This window comes from Acomys minous (assembly GCF_964271855.1).
Source record: "Acomys minous genome assembly, chromosome: 2".
Taxonomy (NCBI): domain Eukaryota; kingdom Metazoa; phylum Chordata; class Mammalia; order Rodentia; family Muridae; genus Acomys; species Acomys minous.
Window position 1 is genome coordinate 15,483,667 of NC_140484.1, and position 21,340 is coordinate 15,505,006.

General features: G+C 45.0%; 2 protein-coding genes across 11 annotated transcripts in view; one reads left to right on the top strand and one right to left on the bottom strand.

Annotated features, from left to right (window-relative positions):
- BTRC (beta-transducin repeat containing E3 ubiquitin protein ligase) overlaps positions 1-11,854 on the bottom strand; it is a 176,990-nt gene extending 165,136 nt beyond the window's left edge. For 7 of the 10 annotated variants that reach the window (XM_084773757.1, XM_084773756.1, XM_084773751.1 and 4 more), the window contains exon 1: positions 11,694-11,854. In XM_084773757.1, coding sequence (XP_084629883.1) covers positions 11,694-11,741 — 48 coding nt within the window. In that variant the 5' untranslated portion in view covers positions 11,742-11,854. Of the gene's footprint in view, positions 1-11,308; positions 11,329-11,693 lie in introns of those variants that run through there. The other 3 variants (XM_084773754.1, XM_084773749.1, XM_084773753.1) reach the window with 3 other exon arrangements.
- LOC311592896 (large ribosomal subunit protein eL39-like) lies at positions 8,338-20,453 on the top strand (the record flags this gene model as incomplete). Its single annotated transcript, XM_084773764.1, has 2 exons — positions 8,338-8,937; positions 20,283-20,453. The coding sequence occupies exons 1-2, from the start codon at positions 8,866-8,868 to the stop codon at positions 20,451-20,453; spliced, it is 243 nt and encodes an 80-aa protein (XP_084629890.1). The 5' UTR covers positions 8,338-8,865.
- Positions 20,454-21,340: the final 887 nt, after the last annotated feature.

Genomic DNA, 21,340 nt, shown 5'->3' on the forward strand with positions numbered 1-21,340 from the left:
TGGGATTAAAGGTAAGTGCCACCATGCCCGGCCCTGTTTCTGACTCTTTTGCTGGCTTTTGGGACCCTTTTCCTCCCACTAGGTTGCCTGTCAGCTTTAATATAAAGAGAGGTGCCTATTCTTACTGCAACTTGATATGCCATTTTTGGTTGTTATCCATAGGAGCCCTGCCTTTTCCTGAAGAGAAACAAAGGCGGAATGGATTGGGGCAGGAAGGTGTGGGTGCAGAGAAGAGGAGAGAAGGGAGGGGAAACTGTGGTCAGCATGTAAGAAAATAATAATAATAATAAACTTTTTAAATAAATAAAATGCTGGGGCTCTAATTCAATGGTAAAACATTTGCCTAGCATGCTTGAGGTCTTAGAGTCAATCCCCAAAACTGCAAAAAGAAAAAAACATTAATTATAAATTATCAAAAAGTCAAAAAGGAAGGTTGGAGAGATGGCTCAGCGACTAGGAGCACTGATTGCCCCTCCATGAAGACCCAGGTTCAATTCCCAGCACCCACATGGCAGATCACAACTGTCTATAAGTCCAAATTCTAACACTCTCACATAGACATTTATGCAAAACATAAATGCGGTAAATAAATAAATAAATAAATAAACAAACCATTAAAAAATTATCAAAAAAGAATTTTTGTTTTGTTTTGTTTTTTTGAGACAGGGTTTCTCTGTGTAATAGCCCTGGCAGTCCTGTAATTCTCTCTGCAGCCCAGGCTGGCCTTGAACTCACAGAGATCCGCCTGCCTCTGCCTCCCAAGTGCTGGGATTAAAGGTGTGCGCCACCAGACCTGGCTCTAATGTAGCAGATTATTACTGTGCAAATTATTTCTTCCTTCACTTTAGTTACATCTTGACCATGTGGCTGGCTTTGGTCAATGATATTGAGCAGTTATTATATATAAACAATGACTGAAAGACATTTGATCAGCTCATCTTACTGTTTTGGCCATTCCCGTGACTATGAGAAGGGCTTTCTCTAGGAAGCCACTGCCTCTTTCCTCTGAATTCCAAAATGTGTAACACAGTCACCCAGTTAAACCCATCTGCATCAAATAATCCCTGTGGGAAGGAGTGTAAACTTTGTCACAGGTGAAAGCAGTTTTGTCCGGCTTTGCCCTTGGACACACCGCGGACACTCCCTGAGATTAACCTTGAGATAGACCGGGTGGAGCCATCCTGGGCCTGGAATTCAGGAAGTGGATGGGGGGTGGGGGCGGGACGGGACAACACACAACTCCACTTGGATTATTGTGTTTCTAATCGACCCTTGTTAGGAGGAGGAGACCGGCCCTTGCACCTGAGAGACAGACAGGCAGAGAGGAGGAGAGGGGCAGCAGGTGCAGACTGAGCTCGTGCAGATGTGGATTGGGAAAAGGATCAGCGAACAGGCCAGACAAGCACACAGGCCAGAGACACCTAGGGACCTGTCCTGTGGAACAGATACCGGAGGGATCACTCGTTTCCCTTTAAGCTTTTTTCCCTCTTGTGTAAGAAATCCCCGATGAAGCTCACACATTTATAACATCAACATTGAACACTAAACGTGTTTTGTGGTTCTTTATTACATAGCAATAGCTAGGGCTGGGGATGTAGCAGTTGGTAGAGGGCTTGCCTAGGGTAACAAAACCCTGGGTTTGAGCCCAGTACTTCATAAAGTGGGTACAGTGGCACATGCCTATGACTCTACCACTCAGGAGGTGGAGGCAGTAGGATCACAACTGTAAGGTCAGCCGCAGCAGCAAGTCTAAAGCCATCCTAGGATGCTTAAGACCCTTTTCAAAGGAAACCAACTCATAGCAAGCACTAATATAAAAGATACTTGACCACTGCAATGTCTCTGATTCTCAAATAATCAGAAGACCTGTTAAGCCCAAATAGTAACTACTCCACTTGGGCTACCACCTAACTAGCAAGAAAACACGCAATGCGGGCTTCTCAGTGGTTATGAATATGTATTGTGTGTGCTCTTCTGGGGAAGGTGCTGAGAGGCACTCAGAATGAACCGTCTAGGTTTGACACGCTTATAAACTTTCCTATGCCTCTAACAAAAACGAAGTGTCTTCAACTCTTGGCAATAGGATTGTTTACCTTTTTACCAAGGAGGTTATGAAAGCACCAAAATCTGGATGTGGCATGTGCCCAGGGGTTCCTGCTGTAAGACCTATCCTCTTTATGAGATTGTCTAAGACAAAGCAGCACACCAGCACTGTGGCACCTTGTGTGCTGCACTCAGGATAGGATGGAGTGGGCTTTCCTCTGGGGGGGGGGTCAAGACAGGGTTTCTCTATGTAGCCTTAGCTGTCCTGGACTTTAGACCAGGGTGGCCTCAAACTTATAGCAATCTGCCTGCCTCTACCTCCCTGAGGCGTGCTTTTCCTATTGAGGAGCAGGAAACTACTGTAAAAATATTGAAGGCACAAGCACAGAGTCAGAAAGTGAAATATACATGGAGCTTTAAGTAATAATTGTCGCCGGGCATGGTAGCGCATGCCTGTAATTCCAGCACTTGGGAAGCAGAGACAGGTGGATTGCTGTGAGTCCAGGACAGTTAAGGGTACACAGAGAAACCCTGTCTCAAAAAAAAAAAAAAAGAAAGAAATCCCAAAAATAATAAATAAATAAATAATGATGATGATGATGATGGTGATGATGATGATGATGATGATGATGATGATGATAATAATAATAATAATAATAATAATAATAATAATAATAATAATAATAGTAGTCAAGGCTCAAGGCGGGAAGTAGTGGCACATACATGCCTTTGGGCAGATCTCTGAGTTCAAGGCCAGCTTGGTCTACAGAGCAAGTTCCAGGACAGCCAGGATTACACAAAGAAACTCTGGAAAAAAAGAAGAGAAGAAAGGAAGGAAGGAAGGAAGGAAGGAAGGAAGGAAGGAAGGAAGGAAACCAAGAGTGAAGGCTCAGTCAAAATTGTGTAGTGTGTGTAGAGGACAGAGTTTGCTCCCATCACCCAGACTGGACAACTGGCAACTGCCTGTAACTAACCCAGCCAGGCATGGCTGTACCACCTCAGAATCCCAGTTCTGGGGTAGGACAGAAGTAGGATTGTCTGGACCTGGGCTGATGGCCGAGCTGAAAAATGACAAGCTTTAGGTTCTAAGAGACCCTGTTTAATAATAAGAAGGTGAAGAATGTTAACAGTCCTCCTCTGGCCTCTGCACACATGCTAATAGGCATTTGTATTTACACTTAAACACACATACACACACACACACACACACACACACACACACACACACACACACTGTAGGGGTCTTTGAGTGAGGGTGCCTGGTTTTGACCTCAGATTCCTTGTTAGCAGAGTAACTTTGAGCAAGTTATTTAATCTCTTTGCAATCAGTCTGCTTATGTGAAAAATGACAGAAATAAAAGTATTGAATATGCCTCATAGGATTATTGGGAGAATGAAGTGAAATAATACACTAAGATGATAGTGCCTCAGAGATCAACCATATTCTTAGTTTAACATTAATTCAATTTACCTGTTCTCCTTTTGCTATCTGAGCCATGTGTAAAGATGTTCTCTGCTGGGCTTTGGAAAGTTGAAGACTATATGCATCAGGCTCCTCTATTCAGAGATCCCGTAAGTACAGAGTGGCCAGTGTAGAAAACTGGTCAACACTGTTAAAATACATCTGAGCTTTCCCTTAGACTTCAGAGTCTCCGCTACTTGCTGTTAAGGAAGAAGGATGCCTTGTTTGGGTGCTGAGTACTGAACTCTAGGTTTTACATTTCTTTTAATTGACTAAGTTATTATTAAGATGTTAAACTTGGCCAGGCGTGGTGGCGCACATCTTTAATCACAGCACTTGGGAGGCAGAAGTAGGCGGATCACTGTGAGTTTGAGGCCAGCCTGGTCTGCAAAGTGAGTCTAGGACAGCCAGGGCTATTTATACAAAGAAACCTTGTCTTGAAAATACAAAACAACAACAACCACAAAAAGATGTTAAACTTCAGTAAATATTTCTCTTTGACCTTCAACAGCTCCCCCTATGTAGAAAGGACTTCTGTGCTACAATACAGTACCCCTAGAAACAGATAAGATTGTAAAGTATTTGATATCACAAAGGCTTTGGGGGTTTTGTTGGTGCTGCTGTTGTTTACAGAGCTGGGTAGCAAACCCAGAGCCTTGTACATGCTAAGCAAACTACCTGCTCTGAGCTGTGTGCCAAAGCACATAGATATTTACCTCATACTCAGATTTTTGTTGGAGCACTATTGACCACAGGTTTTTTGGTTTGGTTTGGTTTTGATTTTGAAACAGGGTTTTTCTGTGTAGCATTGGCTGTCCTAGACTTCTTTGTAGACCAGGCTGGTCTCGAACTCACAGAGATTGACCTGTCTCTGTCTCCTGACTGCTGGAATTAAAGACACTGCCCAGACGCTCTACTTCTTTTTAGTTTTTATTTTGATTGAAATAAAACCTAAGTCACCTCCACTGGCCTTGAACTCACTCTGTATTCTAAACTGTTCTCAAATCAAAGATTCTACTGCCTCAGCTTCCTCAGTACCTGCATTAACACCAGCCTGGTCCACCAAGTCAGCTTGATAATTCACTTTCACTAATTATAAACACCCACTACAAAGACAAACCTAGGAAACCAGCATAAAGAAGTATCACTAAACACCAAATGTGAGCAGGACGTGACGGCTCATGCCTGTAATCCCAGCACTCAGGGAGACTGAAGCAGGCATATCATCGCTGTGAGTTCAAGGCCAGCCTGGTCTATACAGCAAGTCCAGGACAGCCAAGGCTACACAGAGAAACTCTGTCTTGAAAAACCAAAACCAACCAACCAACCAAATATGTATGTATGTATGTATGTATGTATGTATGTATGTATGTATGTATGTATTCATTTATTCTGTCTATCTAGCCAACTGTTTTGAAGACTGTCCAGGATAGCTGCACAGAAAAATCCTGCTAACACACACACACACACACACACACACACACACAGAGAGATAGAGAGAGAGAGAGAGAGAGAGAGAGAGAGAGAGAGAGAGAGAGAAACAATGTAATTGCCTGAAATCCCAGCACTTGGAGTATAGGCAATAAATCCAGTTCAACGTCATCCTGAACTACAAAAACAGCTCAAAAGATATCCTGGATTACATAAGATTATGTCAAACACAATTAAAAATTAAGTTATAAATTCATATCTGGGGGCCAGGTGTGGTGGCGCACGCCTTTAATCCCAGCACTGGGGAGGCAGGTGGATCGCTGTGAGTTCGAGGCCAGCCTGTCTACAAAGCGAGTCCAGGACAGCCAAGGCTAACAAAGAGAGACTCTGTCTCGAAAACCAAAAAAAGGAAAAAAAGTCATATCCTGGTTGTTATATGAGAATCCAGAAAAGAAACTTTTGAAAGCTAATTTAAATAGGGAAGGTAGGCTTGGTACCAAGTGCCTCTAGCTCCATCTATGAGCCTGAAGCAGGAGCACTTGAGACCAAGAACCTGAGAGCACTCTGGACAACATATGGAGATCCTGCCTCAGTAAACACATAATAGAAAAAGAATGCAGAGAAACTGACAAACAGAGCTAGTTTCGCATGTAAACCACTAAGTTGGCAATCAATCAATCCATTGTAGAAATCTGTCTATGTATTTGGCATGCGTGGTGGCACACCATGTAATACCAACACTCAGGAAGTGGAGACAAGGCTTAAGTCAAGCCTGAGCTACACCATACAAAATAAAAATCCAAATACAATTCATCTTTATACATGTTAGACACGTTTCTCAGGTGAGTAAAGAAGGTCTGAGGCTGGGAAGATAGCTCAGTGGTAACGGTGATTGCTGGGTAAGCCCGAGGACTGGGCGTGCTGGTTCATGTCCGTAATCCCAGTGCTGGGGAGGTGAACAGATTCCTGAGGACACCCCCTGCCCAGCCACTCACCCTCACCCACGAGGCTAAGTGAGCACCATGCTCCAGAGACTCTTGATTCAAAAATCAAGATGGATGGCTCCAGAGGAATGAAATCTAAGGCTGGCCTCAGGCACACACACAAAATAAGAAAGGTTACTAAATCATATTCATTCACCATATTAATAACATTTCTATTTCTATCATTCATTATCTTTGGAGTGACTGATGCAGGAGGTCCTTTTCGTTTCTTGAGAAGTTCACATCAAAGACATCTCCCAAGCATTCTGTATTATCTGTCACCCACAAACTCAGCTGATCTCATTCATACATGTAGCCTGAACCCCAACTCGAAGAGCATTTATGGTAGCAGATCGATCACAGAAGACAGCCAGTAATTCCTTCCTTCCTGTTCACTAGTGCCACTCCTCACACCAATAGGTACAAGTTACTCCCTGTCCGCGCCAGCTCTGATTTTAGATCAGCCTTGACTGAACTCAACCACAACCACATTATACACTTTCATTTTTATTTTTTCCTATCTTGAACTTCAAATCTAGCATAAGAGGACTGGGCAGTTTCTACCTATTTATTGCCTGGAATATTCCTCCCTGGAGCACAAAGCACCATACTTGAAGGTTCATATAGGGATAAGCAGGTTTCAAGCTTTACCAGAGCTCTAAGCCTAACCTTAACTCCAACTCCAATCCTCCTGTCTCTGCCTCCTGTGTGTTAGGAATATAGTCATGTGTCATTATACTTGGCAATATTTGTCTTTTTCTGCTATTTTGCTTACTTACTAAGACAAAAATGTGTCTTAGCTGGGATGCAGTGGTGTACGCCTTAAATTCCAGCACTTGGGAGGCATAGAAGGCAGATCTCTGAATTTGAGGCCAGCCTGGTCTACAGAATGACTACACATAGAAAGCCTGTCTCAAGGTGGGGGGGTGGGTCGAGCAGAAAACAATAACAAAACAAACAAAACATGTCTTGTGGCTGGAAAGATGGCTCATCGGTTAAGAGCACTGGCTGTTCTTTCAGAGGTCCTGAGTTCAATTCCCAGCACTCACATGGTGGCTCACAACCATGAGCCTCATAACTGTAGCCTCAAGATCCAATGGCCTCTTCTGGTGTGCAGACAGCTATACATGAAGACAAAATATCCATATATATAAAATAAATTTTTAAAATCAGAATTATTTCTCCTGCTTGATCTTGGGACTGGCTGGAAAATAACACATTTACCCTATCTATTTCTTAAATTAAACACCAATTTCTTCCTTAGTATATCTTATTATTCCCCCATACATATCCATGTGGCTTAGCTCCTCTCCATCATTTTCATTTTGTCAATCAGGCCCTCTTCCAGTGCTTATCTTTTCTGAGGTTTGTACTTTTTTTGACTAAGGAAATGTCCCTAAGGACCTGCTAAAGCTGGATGAGAGATGAGCACACAGACTGTTTCATATAAACTATTGCTTTCTTCTCATTTATCTGCTTTCAGAAGTTAACCAATCAGTTGACACTACTTTCACAAATATCCAAGGGTGAGACCAATATGAATGGTCTACTCCACATTTATAATAGCATTAATCACAATTCATTGTAAAAATCATGGACCATGCCAGGCGTGGTGTCACACGTCTTTAATCCCAGCACTCGGGAGGCAGAGACAGGCAGATCGCTGTGAGCTCGAGGCCAGCTTAGTCTACAAAGTGAATCTATGACAACCAAGGCTACACAGTGAAATTCTATCTCAAAAAGAAAAAAAAAAACCAAAACAAAAACAAAAACAAAAAATAAACAAAAACAAAAACTCATGGTCCAAGTTCTACAGTAATGTGATATTAAGTAAACTCATGACAGTATTCCACATTGACATTCTTAACAAATTTTACATTAAATCCTTTAAACTGAAGCGGGATGTGGTGGTGCATGCCGTTAATCCCAGCTCTCGGGAGGTAGAGGCTGGCAGTTAGTTTGAGGCCAGCCTGGTCTAAAGAGTCCCAAGACTGCCAGAACTACACAGAGAAACCACTAAAAAAAGAAAGCAAGCCATGAGTGGTGGCGCACGCCTTTAATCCCAGCACTTGGAAGGCAGAGGCAGGCAGATCACTGTGAGTTCAAGGCCAGCCTGGTCTACAAAGTGAGTCTAGGACAGCCCAGGCTACACAGAGAAACCCTGTCTCGAAAAACCAATAAAATAAAATAAAACAAAAAATAAAGACAGACAGACAAAGAAAGAACTGTCCCAAAGTTGTTATTAGCAACTGAGGGAAACAGGGAAAACTTTGACTGAAAGGGTAACCCTTGCACTGTACACCATGCATTAAATGCTTGATGCAAGCTCACATAAAATACCTTCTCTATCTTAAAATTGACTGAGCAGACATGTTACAGTGTGGTAAATGGCACCAAGGAAGTCGTGACTTACTCAGATTCATAATAAGGCTGTGACTGAGCAGAAAGAGACTCGTAACTCCTTCTCTGCTTCTCTTCCTGAGGTGTCGCTCTTAGCAACTCTCTTCCAGCTGGCCTTTTCTCAAAAAGCAGCCACAATAGCAGGCAAGGTCAAAAAAGAAAGTAGCTAAAATTAAAGAAAAAATTGGCTTCTCCCTATGACTGACTCAACATTTACTAATGTGTGGTGCCCTCAAAATTGCACACTACTCCTTAGCCATCTCCAAGTCCGCCTGACTCAATCAGGAGGCCACTATCAACACCGAACTCAGGAACAAAGCAGAGCTGAGGTAGTTCAGAGGAATAAAAAAAGGATGATCTCATAATGTCTCTTTATGATATCTAAGTCTCATTATTCCATACATTTTTCCATAAATCCAAGTGTCAGGTTCGGGCTGAGAGTCAACTTCTACACTGGAATGCAAACTGAGCACTTTCTGACTTACATCTCAAAACTGGCTGAGGAGATAAAAGCAACTCTGACTTATTTCCATTCCCTCCCCCAAAATGTCAAAGTCTCTGCAGATTTGCCTGTTTGTTAGCAGGGTCTCCTACAGCCCAGGCTGCCTTAACTTGCAGGTAGGTCTGTAACTCCATATCCCCAGCGCTAGGGACTTGCACCACCACACTCAGCTTATTTGTTTGTTTATTGTCTTTTGAAACAGGGTCTAATTCTGTAGCCCAAATAACACTCTTGCCTCAGAGTCAGCAGCGGCGGCTTCTTCTTCTGCTGCTTCTTCTTCTTCTTCTTCTTCTTCTTCTTCCTCTTCCTCTTCCTCCTCCTCCTGCTTCTTCTTCCTCTCTCTCTCTCTCTCTCTCTCTCTCTCTCTCTCTCTCTCTCTCTCCTTGTGAATTTTTGAGACAGGGTCTCACTATGTAGCTTTGGCTGTCCTGGTACTCGCTGTGTAAACCTCCAGTGAGCCTCCAACTGAGATCCATCTGCCCAATTAAAGGTGTGGGCAGTTTTTATTGGGGGGAGAGGGGGGTTAGAGGGGTATCCTCCTGGCCTGCATCAGTTTCTCTTTTGGTTTTTCCAGACAGGGTTTCTCTGCACAGCCTGGATGTCCTGGAACTCACTCTGTAGACCAGGCTGACCTTGAACTCAGAGATCCACCTGTCTCTGCCTCCCAAATGCTGGGATTAAAGATATGCGCCACCACTGCCAGGCTTGCCTCAGCTTCTTAAGTACTGGATTATGAGGTATAAACCACAATTCCAGGCCTTGAGATCTCTTAGAATGTCAACACAGAATAGAAATTCAAGAAATGGCTTTAGGCTGAATAGAATTTTGTTAATGACAAGCTTTAGTTAGGTGTTTCTGAAGGTTCTAGTGCAAAATAATTTTTACCCCCAAGACAGGGTTTCTCTGTGTAGCTTTGGCTGTCCTGGACTCACTTTGTAGACCAGACTGGCCTCGGAACTTACATCAATCCACCTGCCTTTGCCTCCCAAATGCTGAGATTAAAGGTGAGTGCCTTTAATGTATTTTATTTATGTTTTGTCTGCATGTATGGCTGGGCACCACTTGTATGCCTGGTGCCCAGGGAGGCCAGCAAAGGGGGGTGGAATCCCCTGGGACTGGAGTTATAGACCACTGTAAGCAGCCATGTGGGTTGCACACTGGGAATCAACCCTTCATCCTCAGGGAGAACAGCAATGCTCCTAACTGCTGAGCAATCTCTCCAGCCCTCAAAATAAAAACTTAAATTTGACCAGCATCTATAAATATGAATGGGGCAATTTAAAACCTAATTTTAACTGAGTTAGTGTCTATGTTTATCTAATTTGTTTTGGCATTTTAGGCAAAGGCACAAAACAACTACTCAACAAAGGAATGGGGCTGGAGAAATGGCTCAATGATTAAGAGCCACTGTCTGCTCTTCCAAAGGATCTGGGTTCAATTCCCAGCATCCACATGGCACCTTATAACTGTCTGTAACTCCAGTTCCAAGAGATCTGACACCCTTATACCAGTGCACATTAAAAAAATAAAAAATAAAACAAAAAAGTACTCCACCCCCCCAAAAAAAAGACAAGAACTGATTGCAAATAATATAATATCCCCAAAATCACCTGTTAAGCTAAAAAATCCATGGATCTCACCATTCTTTAGATGCAACCAGAAGCTGGTTTACACCTCGGATATGTAAGAAGCATCAGATTAAAAGCATCAAATATCAGACCAGTCAAAGTTGCCAAACACAAGGGCAGCAAGGGAAATGCACCACACAAAGTTAAAGAAACAGGGCCTCAGGGGTTGGCACACACCCTCAAAATGCAGCACCCAGACTGGGCTCCAACCTAAAACTCAGAGGCAACCACCACTCCTGACTTACCTCAATTTCTCTATTACCCAATTACCTATATCTTTCCTCTAGAATCTTCTCACAGGGCCTTTCCTCTCCCACAAAGTGAGGCAGCACTTGACCAGCACATTTTACTCCCTCACCACCTAAAGCCTAAGTTTTGTTCTGCTTTCCCTCATTGGTTATTAATTTTGCCCCCATTTACCTGTACCTACATTTCTTTCATCACTTTGTCCTTACTACAAATAACTGTGCCCCTCTCCATCAAAACAGAGCATGTATCTCCTTTCTGATATGTGTAATTCTAGCTCACAGTCAACACTGTCATTCTCTCCCAGGACCTGTCACCATAGCCCTAGGTCAGAGTCCTTAAATTCTTAAATAAGACCTCTTCCAGAGTTTGCCACCATTAGTTTGGCCAACTGGGATTCCATCCTTAGCTCTTAAGCAAAGACTATCTTCCCAGCTGAATGGGAAGTAAAACTACCCGCCCCCCCCCAACCTGGGCTTTCCCTCCTTCACCATTAAACCCATCAGTTTCCAGCCCTGTCCAGTTTCCCCCTGCTCCCCAGTGTCTGTCACGCCATTATTCTAAGCTCCCCACTATTCCCACTCCTGAATACACCTCCTCTCCCAGGCCTTACCCGTAACCCTGACACTGTAAGGCCCCTGCCAGCGTCCACAGGCGTCTCTCCACCCGGTTCCTCCGCTCTTCAGTAACTGTCCCCACGCCCCTTTCCCTCTAGGGCCCCACGCGCCGCCAGAAGCCCCCACCTCCAATGAGCTCCCGCTGTCACTTGGCCTCTCTTCCACAAGATGGCGGAGCTGCTGCCCCCCACCCCAGGGTCCCCTCTGCACCCTCCCGCACCCTCCCCCGAGCTCTGGTCCTGTCCCTCCCTCTGCCTCGCTACCGGCCTTGGCCCGGAATCTCTGCCCCCCTCCTGCTGTGAGCGGGTGACCCAGGCCTGAGCCCAGCGACGGGCCAACGCCGCCACCTCCACCTTTCCCCTGCCCGCACCATCTCCTCACCATAAACTTGAGAGCTTTCTCCTGCAGCACCGCCTCTGCCGGGTCCATAGTCGCCGGGGTTACTGGGTCTGCTCTCCGCCGGGGCCGCCCCTTTCGAGCCAGGCCGCAGCCAACGCAGCGCCCGGATCCCGCCTCCTCTTCCTTCCCCCGCCCTCTCTTACCTCCTGGCACTAGCAGGCCCCCACCCCCACCCCACCCCCGAGGTGGACCGCGGCTCTACGCCTGCGCGCTCCGCTGCCTCTCGGGACTTGTAGTTCTGGAAGCTCGCGCGGCTAGCGGCGAGGTCTCAAGGCGAACAGCAACTCCCGCGGGTCACTGCGAAGAGTCGCGACTGTATACAAGCCAAAAGTAGAGCACTCAAAAGCCAGGAGGGGAAGTCGGCTGACGGGAATTGTAGTTTCCAGCCTTTAAAAAGGCAAAGCCAGAGTGTCGCCGTGGTTACCGAACGACGCCAGTGGCTCTTTGCCTGGCATTTGATAGCAAAATGGCGACTAGTGATTCATCTGTATTCCAAACACTGGGAAAATTGAGAGAACTCAGAGTCCTAGGGCCTCCCTAACGATGATTTTGGAGAACTGGACCCTCCTGAATTTCATACCTCGGGCATCTGCGAAAGGACTGAGACCTAGATACTCTGAGCCAAATGTGCACGTGGAAGCTGCCTAAACATCAGGGCAAGATTTCAAAGTCCTCCTGTGCTCTTGCCTCTTATTTCTAAAGAACCTTTTCTCCCCCAGAGCAAGTAAGGCTCAGTCCAGGAAATTTTTAGTTTAGCGCTCAGAAGGTATGGGTTGTCGTTGCTAATCCTGAGATCTAAGCCCTGTGTTAAGTAAATGAAATACAATGGCCATCAAACAAGTGAAGCCTGTAATACCTTTTTTTTTTTTTTTGGCCTTGAAAAGGACAAACGGGCCAGATGTGGTGATGCCCACCTTTGTCCCAGCACTGCGGACGCAGAGACTGATATAGGTGGGTTCGAGGCCAGCCTGGTCTACAGAGGGCGTTCCAGGACAGTTAGGGGCTACTCAGAGAAACCCTGTCAAGAAAGAGAGAGCTGAGTTCAAGGCTCCAGAACTTGCATAAAAAACTGTACAAAATACTTGAATTTTAAAAGTAAGCCAATTAGAAAGATACCTCTTTGCTTATGGAAAAAGGAAAAAGCCAGTGAGGTATCCTTCCCATCCCGTCTGAGACAGAGGCAGGAGGATCGCTGCAGTTTGAGGCCAGCCTGGTCTACATAGTAAGTTCTAGGACAGCGAAAAATAGTCTCAAACAGAAAGAGAAAGATAAAAAAAAATTTCCTACAGAGAACCTTCTAGGACCTCTCACATACTAATTGAATATTCTATCATTCAGCCACACCTCCAGCCTCTCCATTATAAACCGTTTTATGCTTTCTTTCGACAAATAATAAACACATTAACTGTGAGTAGATGTCAATGTAAAAGAAAAAGATGATGATGATGTTCAGGTCAGGCATGGAACCACAGTACTCAATCCAGTACTCAAGAGGCAGAGGCAGGCAGACCTCTGAATTCCAGAACAGCCAGGCCTACAATAAAGAGACCCTGCCCCTTACCTCCCTCTCCCCTCCCCCCCCCCAAAAAAAATTGTTGAATTAGCCAGGCACAGTGGTGCACACCTGTAATCCCAGCATTCAGGGAGGCAGAGGCAGGTCAGTCTCTGAGTTTGAGGCCAGCCTGGTCTATAAAGTGAGTCCAGGACAGCCAAAGCTACACAGAGGGGGAAAAAATGTTGAATTACAACAAAGAATAAGGACATATGAAAATGCTAAGAAAAAAATGAAAACTCATCAGTAACTGGAATAAACCCAATCCCTTCCCTTACAACTCAGGCTCTTATATTTCTGGTCTATTGATACTTGGTTCTACCCATCTCTGTTCCTATGTAACTCAACATGATACCTAATGTATAAGAGGCATACAGCTAATATGCCTTTAATCCCAGCACTTGGATGGCAGAGGCAGTTCCTTTTTGTTTGCTTCTTTGTTTGTTATATTTACTTACATACTTTGAGAGGAAAAAAGACGACCAGAGGAAATCTGTCCTCTCCTTCCACCATGTATGTCCCAGGGATCAAACTCAGGTAGGTTGTTTGGTTTGGTAGTAACCTGATGAGAGCCCGGTTTACTTATTTGCTGGGCGGTGGTGGCTCACGCCCCCCTTTTTTTTTTTCCCTTTCGTTTTTTTCAAATATTTATTTATTTTATGTATGTGAATGTTCTATTTGCATCTACACCTACATGCCAGAAGAGGACATCAGATCATATTAAAGATGGTTGTGAGCCACCTTGTGGTTGCCGGGAATTGAACTTTGAACCTCTGGAAGAGCAGTTAGTGTTCTTAACCCCTGAGCCATCTCTCCAGCCCCAGCTCACACCTTTAAACCCAGCACTCAAAAGGCAGAAGCAAGCGGATCACTGTGAGTTCGAAGTCAGCCTGGTCTACAGAGTGATTCCAGGCCAGCCACGGCTACACAGAGAAACCTTGCCTCGAAAAAAACAAAACAAACACAAAGATGTGTTTATTATTTATACAGTATTCTGACCCCATGTGTGCCTGTACCCTGTACACCAGAAGAGGGCACCAAACTTCATTACAGGTAGCTGTGAGCCACCATGTGGTCGCTGGGAAATGAACTCAGGACTTCTGGAGGAACAGATAGTGCTCTTAACCTCTGAGCCATCTTTGCATCTTTTTTTTTTTTTAAAGACAGTGTCTCATACTACAGTCCAGGCTGTCCTGAAACTCAGTATAAAACAAAAGCCTGTCTTGAGCAGAAACAAAATCAGAAAGCAAAACTAATCAAACAGATACCCCCAAATAACATCAAACCCCAAGATATTCTGACCATATTGCTACCACCCTTTGGACATCAAATTCAGAAACTGTCTCCCTGAAGAGGGCACAACCATAACGGTACCACTGACTTCAATGCTGTACCACAATACTCCACACTGGTCTCAAACTTGCAGCGCTCCTCCTGCCTCAAGTCTCCTGAATGCTGGCATTACATGTGGAAGCCATCACTCCTGACTAGGCATTGGTATTTTTGATAAAGTTCTGCAAATGACTTTTAGGTACAGTCAGGGATGGAAACTCAATTGCTACAGGAAAGGGGACGAGGAGAAAAGAACACAGACATAATTGTGAAGCATTTCTGGCTCCAGTCTGCTCTGTGTTAAACACCACACATGAGGTGCTGAGACCGGCATGAAAGCACGGATTAATGTACTTAAAGAAGCATTGTTGCTTGAGGGTTGTCTAGATAAAGTGAAGCCTAGACACTGGCAAACGAGCAAGAAATTGGTTAGTCCAAGTGCTGTAGGATAGAGTGTGGACACGAAAGGCTGCATATGTCATAGCAGGAATGCAAAAGGAGAGACTGGCCCAGCAGTGGTGGCGCACGCCTTTAATCCCGGCACTGGGGAGTCAGAGGCAGGCAGACTGCTGTGAGTTCAAGGCCAGCCTGGTCTACAAAGCGAGTCCAGGACAGCCAAGGCTACACAGAGAAACCCTGTGTTGAAAAATAAACAAACACCCAGCACTCGGGAGGCAGAGGCAGGCCGATCACTGTGAGTTCGAGGCCAGCCTGGTCTATAAAGTGAGTTCAGGACAGCCAAGGCTACACAGAGAAACCCTGCCTCGAAAAACAAACAGAAAGAAAGAAAGAAAGAAAGAAAGAAAGAAAGAAAGAAAAGTAAACAAACAAACAAACTGGAGAGACTGTGTGATTGGCAGACCCCAGAGGCCCTGCATGGGGATATGGAGGTCATGGTGCTTAACATTCAGGTGCTGGGCATAATGGCTCTGTATATAATTCCAGCACTTGGGATCTGAGACAGGGGGCTTGCCTAGAGTCCAGGCCACCTTGGGCTCCATAGACATACCCTGCCTCAGCAATAACAAAGAGATGGCCCAGTGGATAAAGCACTTGCTATGAAAGATTGAGGATTTGAGTTCAGATCTATTGAACTCACATTAAGAATAAAATAGCCAGGCACAGTGGTGCACACCTTTAATCCAGAACTGAGGAGGCAGAGGCAGGTGAATTGCTGTGAGTTCGAGGCCAGCCTGGTCTACAAAGTGAGTCCAGGGCAGAGAAAGCCCTGTCTCAGAAAACGTGAGAAAGAGAGAGAGAGAGAGAGAGAGAGAGAGAGAGAGAGAGAGAGAGAGGGAGGGAGGGAGGGAGGGAGAGGGAGAGGGAGAGGGAGAGGGAGAGGGAGAGGGAGAGGGAGAGGGAGAGGGAGAGGGAGAGGGAGAGAGACAGACAGACAGAGACAGAGACAGACAGAGAGACAAAGAGACAGAGATATCTGGGGGTAGGGGTGGGGGGTGAGGTGTCAGGAGCTCCACAAAGAGACTATCAAGGATCTGGACCAGGGGGCCCTGCACAAACTGATGCACCAACCAAGGACATTGCAAGCAGAAAACTTAGAACCACTGTTAAGATGTAGCCGGTGAACAGCTTATTCTCGGAGGAGAGCTGGACCTGCCTCTACTACCAACTCTGATGCCTGTGATTTGACCACTTCCCCTTGGTGGGGAGGTCCTTTGGGAACCCAGAGGATGAGGATGCAGGGTATCCTGATGAGACCTGACAGGCTGTTGTGGTCAGACAGTCGAGGAGAGGACCCCACATGTCAGAGGTCTAAGGGACGGGAATAGGGCAGAAGAGGGAGGGAAGGAGAGTGGGAATGGGAAGATAAGAGCAAGTGGATAACAACAATCAAGATGTAATGTAAATAAATTATAATAAAAAATGAAAAAAGTGAGAATTCACAAGTCATAAATATACAAAAATATACCAGAATTGAAAGCCACCCATAAGAGGTAAAAGTGTCATTGATGCTCTGTTCGTAGGATGAATAAATTGTTATAAATGCCAGAGAGAGAGAGAGAGAGAGAGAGAGAGAGAGAGAGAGAGAGAGAGATCTATTATCTAGGGCTTGCTATTCAATGAGCTCCAAGCCAGTGAGAGCTCCTGTGTCACAAATCTAGATAGGCAATGCCTGAGGATCCACATTAGATATCAGTCTCTTCTCTCCACACACACATATCCACACATGGACACACACAAGCACCTAAATAAACACATATACAGAACAAAACAAAACAATAAAAGGGCTGAGGAGATAGCTCAGCCGGTAGAGCGCTTGGCTTAGCATAGCCTTGGGTTCGTCCCCAACACCTCATGAGAAGGGTTTAGTGCCAGCATCTGTAGTCTTAGTACTTGGTCGGAAGACGTTCAAGGTCATTTTGGGTACATAGCAAGTTGGAGATCAACCTAAGCTATATGAGATCTTGTGTCAGGAGAAAAATATCCAGAGATACACTGCCCATATAGCCACCCTGTCACATGAAGTGACCTGTGACATTAAATTCAGAAACTACCTCATTGCAAAAGGCACAACCGTTATAACACGATGACGTCTGTGCTGGTAATGACCAAATTCCCCTAAGCCAGCAATGTTTAACCTTGGTCACTTTCTCTGAATAGAGTGCCAATTTTAAGAAAGTGGAACAGAGCGGGGCATAGTGGTGCATGCCTTTAATACCAGCATTTGGGAGGCAGAGGCAGGTGGATCTCTATGAGTTCAAGGTCAGCCTGGTCTACAAACAAGTCTAGGACAGCCAGGGCTGTTACACAGAGAAACCCGTTCTCAAAAAAACCTAAAAAAAAAAAAAAAAAAAGGAAAAAGAAAAAAGATAGAAAAGAAAAGAGAAAAAGCGATGCCATGCCTTTCTACACAGGAAAAGGATGTGTGTGGGAGAAAGCTTGGCTTTCAGGAAGCTGTTTCTGTTCCTGATTACCATTTTGCAGAACTTTAATCTAAAATTTCTGTCTGTCTTAGAGGACATGACATGACTGGAGTTGCAGTGTGCTACCGTGTGCCAGGTCCTCATCACTACTGCCTGGGGAAAGCCAGAGTGTGCGGCTGCAGCTATGAACACAACCTCCATCAGCTCCCTGTGCCCTGGATCACTGCACTGACTAACCCTATCATTACCACTTATCTTAAAGCTGAGTTACTGCCGAGGGTGAAGGCTTGTGCTTGTAATCTCAGCACATGGGAAGCTGTACCCAGAAGATTGCTTTGAGTTGAGGCCTGCCTGGATTTTATAGCAAATTCCATGTTAGTCTGGACGACAGAGTGAGATCCTGTCTCAAGAATAAAACTGCTAAGTTATTAAGTGCTAAGGTTTCATAGTAAAACAGCAGCATGATTAGATGGGATTAGAGGTGTGCACCCCACACTACATCTTTTTCTGGTGTCTGAGGGCATACACACAGACACATTTTTTTTTTTTAAATTACAGCCGGGCATGGTGGTGCACACCCTTAATCCCAGCACTCGGAAGGCAGAGGCAGAGGCAGAGGCAGAGGCAGGCAGATCACTGTGAGTTCGAGGCCAGCATGGCCTACCAAGTGAGTCTAGGACAGCCAAGGCTACACAGAGAAACCTTGTCTCAAAAAGAAAACAATGACCACAACAAAAAAAATTACAGCTAGGCAGTGCTGGCACACGCCTTTAATCCCAGTGTTTGGGAGGCAGAGGCAGGCAGATCTCTGTGAGTTCTAGGCCAGCCTGGTCTACAGAATGAGTTCCAGCACAGCTAGGGCTACACAGAAAAACCCTGTCTCAGTAAACAACAACAATACAAAAAGAGACTAGTTAAAATGGCTCAGAGGGTTAAAAAAAAAAAAAAAAGGGGGGGGCTTGCCAGGAAGCCTAGGGAGCTGAGTTCTATCCTTGAACCCACGTGGTAAAAGAAAAGAAGTTGGGCTGGAGAGATGGCTCAGTGGTTAAGAGCACCGCCTGCTCTTCCAGAGGTCCTGAGTTCAATTCCCAGCAACCACACGGTGACTCACAACCATCTATAATGTAATCTGATACCCTCTTCTGCAGATAAAGCACTCATATGCAATAAAAAAATAAATAAATAAATAAAAGAAGTAACTCCTGCAAATTGCCCTCTGACCACCACACCATGCCAGGTATGTCTACCCCACAAAATAACTAAGAAAACTTATACATTGCTTTGTTTTTAGAGACATGGTTTCTCTGTTTAGCCTTGGCTGTCCTCGACTTTGTAGACCAGGCTGGCCTTGAACTCACAAAGGTCCGCCGGCCTCTGCCTCCTCTAGTACTGGGATTATAGGTGTGTGCCACCGTGCCCAGCAAAGCCATTGCTCTTAAACTGTTAAACCATCTCTCCAGCCTCACAATTTGTTCTTAAACTTCTATTGGTTTATGTATTGGAGAGGTCTTGCTAGGAAACCCTGAATGGTCTACAATTTGCACCATCCCCCTCTGCCTTCCCTGTACTAGGATTATAAGCATGTGTCACTATGCCTTTTTCTTTTCTCTCTGTGTGTAGCACGTTTGTACACACATGTGTGTATTCTCATTCTCACTTCTTTGTGCAAGCTCATGTAGAGGCCAGGGGTAGATATCAAGCATCTTCCTCTATTTTTCCACTTTTGGGTTTATTTGAGACAGGATTTCATTGTTTAGCTCTGGCTGACCTGGAACGCAGCACGTAGGTAGACCAGGCTGTCCTTGATCTGCCTGCCTTTGCCTCCAGAGTGCTTTTCTTTTTTAATTTTTTTTTTTTTGAGACAGGGTTTCACTGTGTAGCCTTGGCTGTCTTGGACTTGCTTTGTAGACCAGGCTGGCCTCGAACTCACAGCGATCTGCCTGTCTCTGCTGGGATTAAAGGCGTGGGCCACCACGACCAGCTTTTCTTTTTTAATTTACACTTTACAGCCTGATCCCAAGCTCCTCCCTCTTCTTTTCCCAGTCCTGCCCTTTTTAGAGAAGGGGAGGCTCTTTTTTCTTCTTCTTCCTCTTCCTCCTCCTCCTCTTCTTCTTTTTGCTTTTTCGAGACAGGGTTTCTCCATGCCACCTTGACTGTCCTAGACTTGCTTTATAGACCAAGATGGCCTTGAACTCACAGGGATCTATCTGACTCTGTCTCCTGAGTGCTGGGATTAAAGGCACTTTTTTCGGTTTTTGAAGACTGTTTCTCTGTGTAGCCCTGGCTGTCCTGGACTCACTTTGTAGATCAAGCTGGCCTCAAACTCTGCCTATCTGCCTCCCAAGTGCTGGGATTAAAAGCATGTGGCACCACCACCCAGCCCATCAACGGCACTTTTTAAAAGCCCCAAATGATTCTAACCTGTGGCCACATTTGAGATAACTACCTTGGCATTTGGATGCCCAAGGTCTTCTTGCTGACCTCTGGCTCTCCAGTGTATTTCTCCATTCCTAACGTGCCTTCCAAATGCTAAAGTTCTCTTCTCTTTTTCTCCCTAAAATATGCCCCACAGCCGGGTGTGGTGGTGCACACTTGTAATCCCAGCACTTGGGGAGGCAGAGACAGGCAGATCTTTGCAAATTTCAGGCCAGCCTGATCTACAAAGTGAGTTCCAGGACAGTCAAAGCTACACAGAGAAACCCTGTCTCAAAAAACTGAAAAACAAAAACAAAAATAAAACAAAAAAACAAACCACAGAATATGCCCGTCAGCTCTTCTCCTTTCCTCCCCCATCATGTGCATCAGACTCGGCTTCTCGTCACGTCTTCTCCCAAGACTTTCAGAGTCAAGCGATTCCTGGCCAAGAACCAAAAGCAAAACCATCCTATTCCTCAATGGATTCTGATGAAAACTGGTAGCAAGATCAGGCACAACTCTAAGAGAAGACACTGGAGGAGAGCACAGCTGGGATTGTAAGGATTCACACAATGGCAAGGCTGAGCTGTATACTGCATCGTGGTCCTGGATCGATCAAACCAGATAGAGTTCAGCATTTTTAACCTGGAGACTTGGTCATGTCTAAACTGGAGATGTGGTTTGTTCAGTAATAAAATGTAGAACAATTCCAAAAAATTAAAAATAAAAATAATGCTGGCTAATTTCCCAGGAACAGCTTATCTAAGATCTAAGTAGACTGGAACAGAAATTAACTAACAGAAACCCACCAACTTCCTAGGGCTAGTGTGCAGGCCTGTGATCCTAGCCACTCCGGGGAGGCTGAATCAGGATGATCAAAAATTTAAAGCCAGTCCAGCCAATTTAGTAAGAAGGGATATGGCCCAGCATGCATAAGGCCCTAGGTTCAATTTTCAATACTAAAACAACAACAAAACAAACAAGCAAAACAAAACAAAAAAAAAATCTTAAAAATCCATTATAGGCTTGATCCTTGGGTCAAGAGATGAGAAGAAGTTGGGGAAGATTGTATTTGATTTGGCAGGAGTGATAGTGATTTCATTGGAAGCTAAAAAGAGAACATTTTCCCTTCCCTTCCTGATTCTCAGAGAAATACAAGGTGGGTGTCAATGTTGCACACCTTTGATCCCAGCCTTCAGGAGGCAAAGGCAGGAGAATCTCTATGACTTCCAGGCCAGCCAGAGCTACATATGCAGTGAGACCCTCTACCAGGTGGTGGTACATGTCTTCGATCCCAGCACTTGGAAGGCAGAGGCCGGTGGATCTCTGAGTTCGAAGCCAGCCTGGTCTAGAGTGGGTTCCAGGACAGCCAAGATTACACAGAGAAACCCTGTCTCAAAAAACCAAAACCAAAACCACAACCACCAACAACAGAGAAGCTTGGTAAA